Genomic DNA, 16,157 nt, shown 5'->3' with positions numbered 1-16,157 from the left:
CTCGCGTCAAATGATGTATCAGATCGGGCTGAGTTTGGATCGTGCTACTATCGGATCGCGTTATTTCTGTTTTTTTACCATTAAATTTAGTTTTTAACCATTATTTAGTTCAATAAATTCATTATTAAGTCAAACATATCAATCTAAACATTAAAACACTTTCATTTTGATCAATATTAAGCTTAATAATTGTCGAGTCATTAATTTAATCATCTCAATATCGGGTCGGTCGAAATCGGATCAGGACTGGTTCGGGTTTGGGTCACTGTTTATCGGGTCATGTCCGGTTAGTCGTCATCGGGTCGATTTCAAGTCGCAAAATTTTCGGGTTCTATTGGGTCGGGTTTGCTCGAACTCGGGTCGAGTTATACTTACCAACTCAAGATATTAATTAGTAGTCGCTAATTCTCGAGTTATCTATATTAAAAGGACCCGAACTTACATGTTATATAGCTTTAAGGACCTAATTTATTATACCATACATATTACCATGGTTTAAGGACCTATCACTGACGGAGCTTATGATTACACACATTTTAGGTGAACACTGCATTGCATGTTTAATAAGTTGGAAATGAGAATCAAACAATCTAGCCATGCAATCACTTTTGATTAATGTAATTAACAAAGGAAAACGTAAATTCTCATTGCAGACAATTACTTTTCGTCTACATTTCAGACGGGCCAATATGTTTGTCATTTAGCGACAAAATATCTTTTTTAGTGTAAAATTGTTACAGTTTAGAAAATTGTTCGTTTAATACTTACTGTCTTACTGCACGGGTTTACGGGTTTATAAACAACATCTCAACTTAAAGAGACTTGTAGGTTTACATAATAACATTGTCACTATTTTCATTTAAAAAAGAGTAAATTATAATTTCCTTTTAAAATAATAAATGACAAATTTGATTACGTGTCCAAGTCATTACCTAATGCCTAAAACTGAGTTTAATTGATGGAAAATAAAGTTTAGGGGTACACTTAGTGATAAAGACAACAATTAGGGGTACCATGTATGTTTTAGAAAGTATAGGGGCAGCATGTAGAAAGTACGAAAATTGAGGGGTACCATGTAGAATATCAAAAAAAAAAAAAAAAAGTTTAAAACTTAACTCAAAATATTGCAAAAATTTAAAAATTGCTCTCTAACCCATATTTTTGCATTTTTATGGCAAAAATGGCTCTCACTTTTTTATTTCTCATGTGATTATCGAACTCTATTACAACTCTACCCATCCTTCTACCACCTAGGGGTACTCATTGGGTAAAATTTGAGTCAAATTTGAGTCTGGTGCGGGCCAAGGGCGGGGGCCGGGGGGAGTAAAGCAAAGACTGCACGACACTACCATAGGACCGGGCTGGTTACATTTTTTTTTTCTTTTTTTTTTTAAAAAAAGGGGCTTGAAACCGGGTTGGGCTGAAAAAACCCAACACTAGGCCGACCGTCGTCTTGGCCGACCGGGCCGGGCCGAGCAAACCATGTCTTGGACCGGAATTTCTTGAAATCGGCCCATGAGACCGGGTGGGCCGGCCGTCTTGGGCTGGCCCGCCATGTTGTCCACCTCTACTACCACCCAAGGACTCCACGGTCAACCATCACAATCCTCCACCCAAAATCCACCTTCATATTCGTCATATGAGAATAAAAATTAGGAGCATTTTTGTCATAAAAATGTAAAAATAGGGGTTTGAAAGCGATTTTTAAATTTTTGCATTATTAAGGTGTAATTTTTAAACTTTTTTTTTTTTTATAAGGGAGTAAGTTTTAAAAATGTATTTTAAAATCATCCGATGTAAAGAAAAAAATGCGATCGAGAAAAATATAGCCGTTAATTTGCGCGCATTTAATTGAAAAATCAATTATTGCTTTGAAAACAGATCTACACTTTTAAACTTCAATTTCAGATATTAGATTATTTTTGTTTCCTTTAAATACAAATCATTCACGTGTGATTACAGCAGCAGTTTTATCGGGTAGTCATAAGGGCGATAAAGTGCATATTGCCCGTATTACACTTACTCCATCTGATTCCAGTAAGTTCCGTGAGTTTGTGAAGACAATTCCCTGTTGCGGTGTGTTTTGCAATGACAATAAATAAGAGTCAAGGACAGTCACTAGCACATGTAGGGCTTTATCTTCCAAGGTCGATATTTACGCACGGTCAGCTCTATGTCGCTATTTTAAGAGTCACAAGCAAAAAGGGATTGAAGATTCTAATTTGCGATAATGATAAACGCGTGTCCAATAGAACAAATAACGTAGTGTATAAAGAAGTTTTTGAGAAGCTATAGTTCAAATAACTTATGATTATACTTTATACCCCATAACAACTTTTTGTTGTACTTATTTACTTCCAATTTGTCTACTTTTGTTAACTCTTAAAATTTTGAGAATTTATTTATGTATTTTCAGAATTCCCAAATTTATATTACCATGAAAGAGCATCCCCTATTAACAACACTACTTCTCAACCTTAAACAGCAACCCCGTGCAATTTGCACGGGCATAAAACTAGTAAGTTAGAAATCAAAGTTCTCAACTTAAAATAAATATTTTTCAACTTTAAAGTACTAGTTAAATAAAAAAAAAATTAACCTAATATTGTTGGATATCAGAATTTTTCATTTATGAGCTTCTAGTTTCAAAGTTCAAATTAAGAGCAAGTATTGCCTTAATTAAAATAAATTATCCCATCAAATGCCGTAATTTTCAACCTAAAAGGCCAAGCTTTATGTTATAATACCGAAATTTTCTAATTAGATACGAGTATTTTGTAGCTCCAGTTTCCGATTCAAAAACTTAAGATTTCAACTTAAAAGCCGGATTTTTAAAATTAACTTACGTTTCCATTTTAAGACGCACGATTCTAAATTCAAGCATGAGATTTCAAGTTAAAACCCCCAATTTTCAACTCAAAATCACAAGTTTTTATATGTAGCCAAAATGGAAATTGAACCCACACCTTGTGTTTTACACACGCTCTTCCATTTGAGCTAATCGACTTTGATTTAACTAAGTAATAAAGCGGTAAGAAACACGAAGCCTAATCATCATGTTGAATTGTTGATTGAGCATATGTAATTCATAGATATTACTAGTGTGTTTAACATGAGTTTGATAGTGAATTCACCAGGTTAATAACATGGAAAATTTTGACGTATGAAACTTCGAAAAATGTGTCTCAACCAAAATCTCAATATTTTATACGCCATTTAATCATTTGTTACTTTTAATTAAAATACTCTTTACAGAGAAAAAAAGGAGGTAAATACGAAATAGATGATTGGGACGGAGGTGTAGTTTTCACAGTTCAATAATCAAGAAGTAAAAACGTTTCATGATGATCACTTGAGATATTTTCATACCATCTCGTTTCTCTGCGTGAGAAAATTGATTTTTCACATGTACAAATCAAATTACAAATAAATTAAAATTTGGAATAAAAACTTTTAGTTCTAACACAATAAAATCCCAAAACAGTTAAAAATAAGCGCAACAAACAAACCCTGTTTATCAAACCATTCTTGACTCTTGACTCTTGACATTGGATGCTGGTGGAAGAAGAAGATGATATGAATTGAAGTTGTAGCGTTGGAGTATGATGCTCATAGAATTTCATGCTTGAGGGGAGATGAAAGAAGTTTGAAATAGGAATATACTGTGAGTCCATAACTAACAATGAAAAGAAACTCTAACATCGCTTAATTTAAAAGAGCCTTTTAGTAATCAGAATGTGAAATGGGCTTTGTTGCAAATTTGGGCTGGTCTTATACTATAAGACCGTCCTTCCTAACAATTTGTGATTTCTATTTAATTGAGAATGTCTTGCTGAAAGGTTCCATATAAATGAGGGTACAAGAAGTCCCTTGTCCAGTGCTATACATGGCGCGACTTGGGCGGCTATAAACAATTTAGGCGACCACCTCTATGCCCCGAATAATATACCATTACGATTGAAAACCAAAACGCTAGTGAAATTTATGCAACCAACTATAATTCTCAGTTTCTCATTAACATATACTCCGTATTTATTAACATATATTTACGTATTTTCAGGTTATATCATTTCACCATTCTTTTTTTTTTTCACCTCTTCAAATTTTGATTTTTTTTCAAATTTCGTACTTGCTCCTTCTTTGTTTTCTACTACCTTGGTAAAATTTTAGAATTTAGAATTCTATGGTGCTACATTATAGACTATAGTAAGAGGCAAGTTCTTATGTATATCCGTTTTAAATTTAAGACGGATTGAATATGTCCATGTGGGATGAATGAGATAAAAACATAACGCATATGGAAAAGTAAAAATATGCACATGTGGGATGTATTTGACTCGTTTTAATATTAAGACGAATACATCCGTCTTAAGGAAGACTAGTTGATATTAAAAAGTCCAATAAGATATTCAAATACTAATTTAAATTGATAAAACAAAATGAGAGAGTAGTGAAATGGTTTTAAAAGTTGGGTTACAAAGTCAAATAATAAGGTTTTAATATTTTTTCTAGTTTTTTGGGCTACAAAGTCAAATAATAAGGTTTTAAAATTTAATACTCTGAACGTTATTTCAGTACCTATATTAATATAGGTACTGAAATAACGTTCAGAGTATTAAATTTTAAAACCTTATTATTTGACTTTGTAGCCCAAAAAACTAGAAAAAAATGAGGATTAACTGGTTATAGTAATTAGGCCTCCGAATTAGTTTTCGCTTAAGACCTCTGAATACTATTTCAAATACTTGTTGAAGGGTTGAAAGGGTGGTACCAAGATTTAACACCAATTAATGATAATGATGCTAAACTCCTTTTTTCAATGGGGTTTAGTTGGAAGTTGGAAAACAAGAATTTACATAAATCAACTCTAAAATAGTCCGTTACTCCGAATAAAATAATTTTATATTACCGAGTATATTTTTCTCATTTTTAGTAAAAGAGAATAGTTTGACGGTAGGCACAACTATTTCATAATGTCATGTAAGACTCTCGTGTTAGAGATGGTGGCAAGTCTGGCAACTGATAACATTTGTGGTTAGACAAAAATTCTCGTATCCTTCAGAAAGACCGTCCTTCTTACACCTAAAGGTAATTCACTAAATATAATACGTATTATAAATAGGATTTTTTGTCAAAAGCTACCTAAGATTCGTCTCACTTACAAACACACTACCTATTATTTTAGTTTTTGCAAGACAATACCTTTAATTTTTTAAGTTTTGTTGAAAACTACCAAAACCAGTTTTTCGGCCAAATTTTGGTTAAACTTCGGCATTGACCTTATTTACTCCAATTTTCAAGTGGGAACTCTATTATTTCCTCTTTTTTTTCCCTCATTCCTCTTTTACCATAGTCCCCATGCCTATTTCCCTTTTTCCTTACCTATTTAGGATTGGTGAATTGTATTGTAATCCCACATCCACTATTTTGTAATGACAAAATATAAGCAATACAATTATGCAATTAAAAAGAACCGGTATTTGAGTACATTACATTGCATTTCATGTCAAAATCACCTAATATAACATTTATTTGAAGTCTACATTAGGACAAAAAGGAACATATATCGGAGGTATTACCTCCAACTTTTTTGTTTTTGAGCATATATGTATATTTTTTGAGCTTATTACCTCAAACTTTATTTGTTTTTGAGCATATGTAGTTTTTTTTGAGCTTATTAAAATTTATAAGTTAGATTTTAATTTTTTCCCGTCAAAACTCAAATTTTACTTAACTTATATGTAATGTTTTTGAGTTTTATTGTAATTTTTTAGAGCTTAATGTTCAAGTGAATAAACTCAAAAACTTTATAGTAAAACTCAAAATTTTTAAAACAAAACTCAAAATTTTTATCCTAATGCTCAAAAACTATAGAATTGGTGGTAATACATCAGATGTATAATCCACCTACTGCTACATTAGCCAGCCTTGAAATACATAACAAACAATATTGAAAACACCAATCCTATGAATATCTTAGCTTTCTTGTTCTATGACCTCAACATCTCCAACACAAATCTTCATCTTATCACATTTGAATTCAAACTTCTTCAAATGCATCTTCTCCTTAACTCCTTGCTTAAGTCGATTAACTTTTCTCATCACACGAAACTTTAAAATGTTTTAGGTACAACATAAATGCCACAGTTGTATACCTTTCTTCCAGTTCAGATTTTCGTGGATCTTATTGAGATACTTGACATTGCGCAAAACCAGAAATGGAGATGAAGGAGATAAGAAGAAAGATAAGGAGGGGGTAGGAGAAGAAGATGGTTGTGAATGAGAAGGGGTTAAATCAGGACAAGAATGAGGAGGGAAGAGAGCGTGTTGAATTTTTTCAAGGGAAAACAGAATGAAAGGGGAAAAAAAGACAGTTCTCACTTGATAAAAGGAGTAAACAAAGTCAATGCTGGAGTGTGACCAAAATTTGGCCGGAAAATGGATTTCGGTAGTTTTCAATAAAATTTAAAAAATTAAAGGTAGTATCTTGCAAAAAAAATAAAATGATAGATAGTATATTTGCAAGTGAGACAAATCTTAGATAACTTGTAACAAAAAAAACCTTATAAATATTTAGGTGAAGGACAAAAATTTTTCGTGGCTAGAAACTTTAGAATATTCACTATAGCATATTAGCATGGACGCATGTGTAAGTGAAGAGTTTTCTCTCGTGGTGAAAACTCATTTCTTCACCATGCTTCAAATGATATCGAGTCATGATACTTCCACATAGGAAATAGCTTCATCTCCGATTCAAACAAATTAATACGGAGACCGGAGTAATACTATTTCCATAGATTATTTTGGTTCCTTACATTTGACTAAAATACTTTTAAATAAAACATAAATAAAGAATTAAAAGAGTCAAAGAAAGTACTACGGAGTATTAGTGTAGGGGTCAAAATATACATCGAATTCTTCTTCCATTGATTATTGTAGTACGTGTAGCTCATTATGAACCCGAAGAACTAAAAAAAATCTCAAAATAGTAATAGTAAAACATGGACAATGTTTTTCAATCACAAAACACACACAACAAAATACATTCTCAATACAAAAATACAAATTAAAACAAGTATTCCGTATATGGTTCGTTGCCTATTCCGGCTTCCATGAGGAAAGAGGTGGAGTTTCGGAATTCTTCCAGGTACTAGAGAGCGCTCCATAGCGATCTCCCTTAACAATATCGGCAGAGACCAGGGACTCGAGCTCAGCAATCTCTTCGGAGGTTAACTTCACAGATAAGGCTCCGATGTTCTGGTTGAGGTTCTCAATCTTGGTGGTTCCGGGGATAGGACACACATCGTCTCCTTGGTGATGCACCCATGCTAGGGCTAGCTGTGCCGGGGTGCATCCTTTTTTAGTTGCGATTTCACTGACACGCTCAAATACGAGTTTGTTGTGCTCTATGTTCTCCGGTTGGAACCTTGGCATGTACTGGAGAGCGGAATGAGTAGATCAATATGGTGTCAAAATGTACATTACATGAGAGATACCCCAAAATTGATACATATTTTAGTAACGTTAATTCTCGCTTTCACGCGGACTATGTTGCTCAGACTCATTTAGAAGGATCCGACACGGGTGCGTGTCCAAGTGTCGGACCTGGCCATTTTATGAAAAATATGCATATTTTGGCTTAAAATGAGGTGTCGAAGTGTCATACCCTTATCTGAGTGTCGAGTGTCGGACACGGGTACGTGAGGGAATTCGAAAAGTCGGAGTAACATAGCACGCGGGTAGAAAACAATGCATTATGAGATCAGACAAATAGAAGAAAGGAGCATAGATCCACAAAAGGTCAAACCTGCCGAAAATCATCCTTTGTAAAGTTCTCCACCATCTTGGGTCCAGAAGACAAAAATCCCCTTCCTAGAGGACTATATGCCACGATTCCAATCCCGAGTTCCCTAAAATGGAAGATAAGTAAAAAAGTGAGAACTCCGACAAACGAAAATTCTTGTATTTCACTTCAAGTCATCAATCATAGGAGACGGTTTACCTGCAAGTAGGAATTACTTCCTCCTCTGCATCCCTTGTCCACAAGGACCATTCCAACTGTACTGCTGTAATGGGGTGGACTGCATGCGCTCTTCTGATGGTTGACGCTGATGCTTCTGACAGACCTATGTACTTGATTTTGCCCTCTTCTACCAGTTTTTTAAGTTCTCCCATCTAAAATTACATGATACAAATGAAGTGGGTCAGAGCTACGTTGGAAACGACTGTCTACAAACGACATTTACCTTTTATATTGATGAGTACCCAAGAAAATGCTATAGACATCTAAACTTTGTTTGGATAGTAAGTTGGGTCAGAGGGAAACAACCCATTTCCGGCACATATAAAATGGAGAATTAGGCACATATAAGCTACATAAAACAACCCATTTCCGGCATTCAACCACAGAGAGTTATAGGCATGTAATTAATACAAAGAATGAGAAGATGAAAGAACCAACCGTGACTTCAATGGGGAGTTTAGTATCAATACGATGCTGATAGTAGAGGTCAATGCAGTCGACACCAAGTCGCTTCAAGCTTCCTTCACATGCAGCTCTTACATATTCCGGATCACCCCGAATTTCTCTTTTTCCATCCATAAAGTTGATCCCAAATTTCGAAGCCAATTCCACTTTCTCCCTCCACCCATCTTTCAAAGCCTGCTCACAATTCAGATTTCAGAACAAACATGAACAAAAGTGGAAACTTTTACTCATCAACATCTTCCCGGCTAACCAACGACCCATTTGCAAATCACTAAACTACACAGCACTACTGAAATCACAATGCCCATAACATCTATAAAGATAAAACACAAAAATGACAACAACATCAGAGCCTTAATCCCGAAATAATTTGGGGTCGGCTGACATGAATCATTCTTTGGAACCGTCATTGAATGATCACACACCAAAAACATGTAAAACATCAATCATGAATCATGCTGATATCACCTTAAACATGTAAAACATCATTCACCAGCTCAATTATAATTCTCATTATAGACGGGTGATATCCGTCTATAGCTATAGACGAACCAAATATCCACCCACTTAGCATAAGACAAACAACAAGTTGCATGGTAGGGCCAAAAAATGTCACCACTTTAAGCATATGTGACCCGTCTATAGCAAGACTAATTGTTATCACAATTTCTTTCTGATGCACCTAAACATACTATGTTTACAACCCATCAATCCATCATCATAAGAAGCATTATCAGTAATCACCATTGATGATGAATGAGGAAGAAGCATTTAATTTAATAGGAGTGATATTGACCGTAGGATTTCTAAGGACAAAAAAATCCTGTCCATTGAATATTTTGGGGCACTGGAGAGATCCACAACTCCATAAGAACCTCAAAATCACCCAAAAATACCCAAAAAAAGATCATAAAAAACAAAAATCAGCACTAAAAATAGCAAAACATTGAATTGGGTCTCTCCAAAATCATAAATCAGCACTAAAAACAAACCAAAAACTACACAAAACTGAACTGGGCACATCCAAAATATCGCAAATTATAGAATAATACGGTCTCACAGAAACATTACACAATAATTATTGCCAAGATCATACCTTTCCAAGGAGAACTTCATTGGTGTGAGGTCCATACATGTCAGAAGTATCAAGCAAGGTGATACCAGAATCAACAGCATGGTGAATAAGAGCAATCATGTCTTCATCAGGCTTAGGTGGGCCATAGAATGCAGACATTCCCATACATCCTAACCCTTGTGCCGATACTTCTAAACCCTGTGATCCTAGCTTAATTCTTCTTACTAAAGTTGCCATTTTTGTGGATGAATAAACTTTCTAAGTTTGGTTGTGAAATTTCAAAGTATGTTATGTGTGTCTTAAGTAATGAAGGGTTGGTGAGATTAGTCAAATAGTGTGTTGGTAAAATGGGTTTTGTTGACTTTTTTTTATGGAATGTGAAGTGAAGAGGAGTGGGGAAAGAGTGGTTGCGTAATGGCTGAAGTCATCTACAGTTTCCGTCTCGTCATTTGTTAACCTTTTATATTCAGTGCGAAAAATTGAGAGGCTATGTTAATCAAACCAAAACAAATAATTGGAATGGAGTGATAATGTAATAGTAGTACATTTGACCAATCGATTGGCTCAGTTGGTTAAAACATGTGTTCGATACTTCGATAGTTTATGAGTTGTGTGACTCAGCTGGAAAAGCTAAATAGAACATACCTTACAAATTACAATGATCTAACTTGAAAATCGAGCGTGCCGTATAGCTTGTGCGATGATCGGCTCTCACCTGTGACCTATGCTTATTCCGTCTGAACTACGAAGCAAAGAGATGTGCCCACTATTTTGTTTTAAAACCGTCTTATTCAAGTATCTGAACTGAATTTCACATGTCCCGAGAAAAAAAAAAAAAAAAAAAAAAACTAGTCATTATAAATCTACATTTTCTCCTACCATCTCACACTATGGAGTGAAGTAACAAACATTACACAGAAAATTTGTTCAGGAAAGCATACATCAGATATATATACTACTGAGATACATAAACCGAGTAAGAAGTGATACGAGTTTTATTAAGGCGTTAATATATTATCTGAAGGAACAGGGGCAGGATAGTGAGATTCGTATCTATTCAGGTCTCCAGGACGACAAAGGGGGAGTTTCAATATTCTTCCAGGTCATGGCAAGAGCTGCATTGGAATAGCGATCACCCTTGACAGTATCTGAAGACACAAGGGATTCTAATTCTGTCATCTCTTCAGGAGTGAGCTTCACCGATAAAGCTCCGATATTTTGATTGAAGTTTTCGATCTTGGTTGTCCCAGGGATGGGGCACACATCCTCACCTTGGTGGTGCACCCATGCTAGGGCTAGCTGCGCTGTGGTGCATCCTTTTTTCGCTGCCATTTCACTGACTCGTTCAAATACGAGTTTGTTTTGCTCAACATTTTCCGCTTGGAACCTTGGAAATTGCTGATAGGCATTAAATAAGCAGAAATCAATGAGTTGTCACAACGCAACCTTTAAGAATTAGGACTATGACCATGTAAAAAAAAAAGCCAATATTACCGTCCTTCAAGGGCCCTCGTAAATGGTAGGATAAAGGAGGTTCTAACACTGGCGGGATTATGTTTACAGACATGGGATCCCGGGACACTGGAAAACTTCACATATTTTGTGCACTTTACTAATTTTGTGAAATAAAAAAAAACAACTTTAAAATCTAACAAAACATCCCCTATTTACTAAATGAATAGGTGAACTCACAAATTTCCCCTCCAAAAAGCATGTTTTTAAATAAGGAAGTAATTGATAATTTAATTGTATTTATTAAATAAGGAAATTAATAATTATAATGTATTTTATTATATAATTATTTTCATAAAAATTAATCTTTTCATCAAATTATATAATTTTCACTAAAAACTAAACTATTATATTTTAATTAAAGTATAAATAATATAAGAATATAACCAATTAAATTTTTTGTTAATATTATTATTTTATAATGACTTGACTTATACTATTCATACTATGTATAAAACAAAACTATAACTGGTTTTGATTACTTTCAGAACAAAAAAAAAGTTGAGAGAATTTATAAATTGGAATCATTAGCGTTGTGGTATAAAAAATAATTTTTAAAAAATGTGTTTCAGCACATTACTCAATCCTTTTGGATTAATTTTCAGTTTTAATTTATTTTTTGCTCGAATCAAAATATAATAACGAGAAAAATAAACAATTAATGAGATCATACCAATATTATTTTACAGTTCAATTTTACTTAGTTTCTTGAATAATTTTAAAGTTCAATTTTTTTCCTCAAAATATAATAAACGTGAAATATGAAAAATTAATGAACTGTTAGTTTAGCATGATTAAGTAATACAAAAATAAAAAGTCTATAAATACCGTGCATTCATTGCGCGGGATCTAAACTAGTTCTAAGCAATTTATTTGGGTCCAACACTGGATTCGGATGTACATAGCCTTACAGTTACCAGCGGAGTATTAACAGCACAATTGCACAGAGAGACTGTTCCAAAAGTTCCATAATGGAAGTGGCGTCAAGAAATGCGTTGACAGCTAGTTTAGCGAGTCATTTTCCAAGTATAACAAGAAAGGTGGACATTATTTATTTTCAGAGTGCTACAGTCAGCATAAAAAAGGTGTATCGGGAGAGCGGTAATGTTTTATGACAAAATAAAACCTGTCGATAGTCGTCCTTTGATAAGCTCTCCACCAGCTTAGGTCCTGAAGACAAAAACCCTCTACCTAAAGGACTGTAGGCCACAATTCCAATCCCAAGCTCCCTGTTTGAAATGTAATTAAATAGCAAAGGTCAGAACGCTGAGGAACAGGTATCGAGAAATTCATTTATTAACTCGTCGATTATAGATGACATTCTTACCTGCAGGTAGGAATGAGCTCTTCCTCAGCATCTCTTGTCCACAACGACCATTCCAATTGGACTGCAGTAATGGGGTGGACTGCATGCGCTCTTCTGATAGTTGAAGCCGATGCTTCTGATAGGCCTATGTACTTTATTTTACCCTCTTCAACCAGTTTTTTTAGTTCTCCCATCTATGATTTACATCGCAGCAAAAAAAAAAAAGGCTTACAAGATTGGACTAGCAAAGAAACAGAAGCAAGCAAAAAAATATCGTAGAAATCAGAAAGTATCAGCACTGTGTGTATTAAAGCTGTCTCATTTTAGCATCCAGCCAACACAAACCAAAGGCAAATACTTAATGACGAAAATGGAAGAAGATTGGACCAACCGTAATTTCAATGGGAACTTTGGGATCAATACGGTGCTGATAATAAAGGTCGATGCATTCAACATCAAGCCGCTTCAAGCTCGCCTCACATGCCTCTCTTATGTATTGTGGATCACCATGAATTTGTCTTTCCCCATTTACAACTTTGATCCCAAACTTGGTAGCCAATTCCACTTTTTCTCTCCAACCTCCTTTTAAAGCCTGCACAATTGATAACAACATCAACATAACCCTAATACCACTTTAGCTATGGGCAGAATGAATGTGACTACCAAGGACGATCTCTTCACCAGAGTTTCGGAAGTTTAGAAAGTTCTATGAATATCAAAATTTTCAATCTTTTTTCTAATATACCCTACTACATCACTAGCTCAGCCCCAATGGCAAAACCAAGTGAGCAAGAAGGGACGCTCGCCACCCTAGAGTCCTAAACTACTAGACAGTGAAAAATGATGAAACTTTTAGTTATAATTTCCAATCTTTTTCCTAATTTGGCGGAATGAATGTGGGCTACCAGGGATGATCTCTCCTCCGGAGTTTTGAAAGTTTATAAAGTTATACTCTGTATTAAAATTTTCAATCTTTTTCTCATATAACCTACAACATTTCTAGCTATCCTCAATGGCGGAACCAAATGGGCTAGCAAGGGAAATCGCCACCCCTACATAATCAAAATTTGAAAATTTCAGTTAAAATTCCAATCTTTCTTCCTAATTCACCTGACTAGCTTCTAGTTCACCCCCTCTAAAATTTTCCGCCCCCTAACTATAAATTCTAGCTCCGCTACTGTCATCCTCTACAACTCCACAAGTTTTTTCCCCGGCTATAAATCCTAGCTTTAGATGCTTCACTTAGGAGTCGTTTGGTTCACCATAGGAAGATAAAATTCCCGGGAAGATTAAATTCATATGAACTTGAAAATCATGTGAATTGTATAAATGTTGTTTGGTTGGATGTGGGAACTTCAATTCATCTGGGAATTTCCACTTACCGACTTCCTAGTTCCTACATCATGTGGGAATTGAAGTTCCATAGAAAGTTCCATTTCCCATAAATTGGGCAGCCAAACAAGACTTCATTTAGCTACTTCCCATAATTTTCCATTTCCCATGAATTTAAAAGGCAACCAAACAACCCCTTATACTCCCTCCGTCCCGGTCATTTGTTGTTCTTTGGTTTTGGCACAAAGACCAAGGAAAGATGAAGAGGGCAATTATAAGATGACAAATGGATCAAATTGAGTATGAATGAACAAATTGCTCATCAAATGCAATTCTAAAATAGAAAGGACAACAATTTACTGAGACCTCAAAAATGGAATAGGACAACAAATGACCGGGACGGAGGGAGTACTAGCCAAAATAATTGATCTTCGTAACAAAATCAACATCAGCCCAATCCCACAAAAGTTCACCGTAAACATCTACTCCCTCCGTCTTAATCATTTGTTTACGGTACCTTTTGTATTCTTTGTAATACGTATTTTAATCAAAGATAACCATGAATGAGACGGAGGGAAAAACAAACCAAAAACTGCATAAAATCGAACTGGGTACTTCCAAAATATCACAAGTTATATAATAACAGACGGTCTATCAAAAAATGAGTGTTTATATATACGTAAGACGTTCTTAAACAATAATTATCGCTGAAGTATATACCTTTCCAATTAAGATCTCATTAGTATGAGGTCCATAAATATCAGAAGTATCAAGCAAGGTAACACCAGAATTAACAGCATGATGAATAAGAGCAATCATGTCTTCCTCAGGCTTAGCTGGGCCATAGGCAGCAGACATGCCCATGCATCCTAAACCTTGAGCTGATACTTCTAAACCCTGTGATCCTAGCTTAATCCTTCTTACTAAAGTTGCCATCTTTTTTGTCTTCTTTCTTGAAATTAATTTATTTGTGTGATTGATTATGTGATTGTGAAGTGTAAGTATATATAGGGAAAGAAAATGGGGAACAGGAAGAGAATGCGTGCGTAAGTAGTGAGGTACTGAGGTTTGAAAACAAGCAGACTTAAGTCATGCGCCTCATGCCAATTGTCAAGAGACAAGAGTTTGTTTACCACCGTGTCGAGATTTGGCAAACGGGTCATTTGGGTAATCGGGTTTGAAATTATTCGGTTGTTTAGGGTATGAGTTCTTTTTGGGTATTTGAATTAGACGAGGGTCGTGATCGGATAACCGGTATAGTGGGCCAGTATTCTGCAGCTTGACCGACTTGTGAGCCAGACCACCAGATCGGCACGACAGCATCCCCAAGTTTAGGCTAGTGCCGCTACTTACTCGATCCAGCCTGGTCCCAACATAGACAAAATAAGGGGCCCATCCCGCAACTAAGTGGGTTGGGATTGGGACCAACGAACATGACCCATCTCGGTCCCTCAATCGGACCATATCTGGACTTCAATTGGCCCAGTCCGACCCCACGATCAACCTTAACTAACTTTTTTTTGAAGGGGACCTTAACTAACTAATACTAAACTAGTTTAGATCTCGCGCAATAAATGCGCGGTATTTATAGAGTTACTAATATAGACCCCATGCAATATATGCACGATATTTATAGAGTTTTACTTCATATTGTATTATTTATAGAATTTAAATCTACAATTCACTTATTTTTCATGTTTCTCTTTAATGTATTTTGATTGGAGAAATAAATAAAAATTTAGATCAAGTAATAAAATGAGTATTTTTTTTTTTTTGTTTTTTTACCGAGAAATTAATGATGTTAATTTACAAATATTTACTAATAACATATTTTTTAGCTGCAAATTTTTATCATAAAAAGTCGATGAATTTTTAACAAATATTTACTAATACCATATTTTTTAGCCGCAACTTCTTATCATAAAAAGTCAATAAATTTTTATCATTAAGTTCCGTAAAAAAACAATTTCCTTATCCTAAAAAAATCGGAGATAAATTTGTGCTGGATGTGAAATATTAAATGATATAAATATTTAAATACAAAAGATTATGTCCATTTATAACTTATCATGTCTACACTTATAGTATATGGTAAAAATATCACGCACTATTCTAGGAAATATCTTTTAGGCGGGAAAAATGGGAGTTTCTCCTATTCATTTAGTAAATAGGGGATGAATTCATTTAAGTTTGGTTCTCAATGTTCCTTTTTTTAAGATGACCACCTTTATTTCCTCATTCAACAAGTTCATTTAACTAATACTAAATGAATTCATTTAACTAATACTAAATGAATTCATCACTATATGCAGAAGGGGATGTAAATTAGAATCTTCACTCTAAAAAAAGCCTTGTGTTAATAGTAGTCTCCAGATATTTGATAACATGTAGCCCTGCATTCATATGGTGCACTATAGGCCAGGGCAAAAACTGACTAAGGTGTT

General features: G+C 34.8%; 2 protein-coding genes across 3 annotated transcripts; both read right to left on the bottom strand.

The window, feature by feature from the left end:
* Positions 1–6,860: 6,860 nt before the first annotated feature.
* Positions 6,861–9,995, bottom strand: LOC141642077 (putative aldo-keto reductase 4). Its single transcript, XM_074450762.1, has 5 exons — positions 9,585–9,995; positions 8,462–8,662; positions 8,003–8,175; positions 7,808–7,910; positions 6,861–7,437 (listed from the first exon to the last, which is right to left on the bottom strand). Exons 1-5 carry the CDS (start codon positions 9,798–9,800, stop codon positions 7,099–7,101), a joined length of 1,032 nt encoding a protein of 343 aa, XP_074306863.1. The 5' UTR covers positions 9,801–9,995; the 3' UTR covers positions 6,861–7,098.
* A 460-nt stretch (positions 9,996–10,455) lies between these two features.
* LOC141642079 (putative aldo-keto reductase 2) lies at positions 10,456–14,787 on the bottom strand. 2 transcript variants are annotated; one of them, XM_074450764.1, is made up of 5 exons: positions 14,434–14,787; positions 12,773–12,973; positions 12,403–12,575; positions 12,202–12,304; positions 10,456–10,961 (listed from the first exon to the last, which is right to left on the bottom strand). In XM_074450764.1, the coding sequence occupies exons 1-5, from the start codon at positions 14,647–14,649 to the stop codon at positions 10,617–10,619; spliced, it is 1,038 nt and encodes a 345-aa protein (XP_074306865.1). In that variant the 5' UTR covers positions 14,650–14,787; the 3' UTR covers positions 10,456–10,616. The 2 variants fall into 2 exon arrangements, with proteins under 2 accessions (XP_074306865.1, XP_074306864.1); XM_074450763.1 differs by lacking the exon at positions 12,773–12,973 and having other exon boundaries at positions 14,434–14,738.
* Positions 14,788–16,157: the final 1,370 nt, after the last annotated feature.

Source organism: Silene latifolia, chromosome 2 (assembly GCF_048544455.1).
Source record: "Silene latifolia isolate original U9 population chromosome 2, ASM4854445v1, whole genome shotgun sequence".
In the NCBI taxonomy this organism is placed as follows: Eukaryota; Viridiplantae; Streptophyta; class Magnoliopsida; order Caryophyllales; family Caryophyllaceae; genus Silene; species Silene latifolia.
Note: the sequence above shows the minus strand (reverse complement) of the source record. Positions and strands in the feature narration are given on the sequence as shown.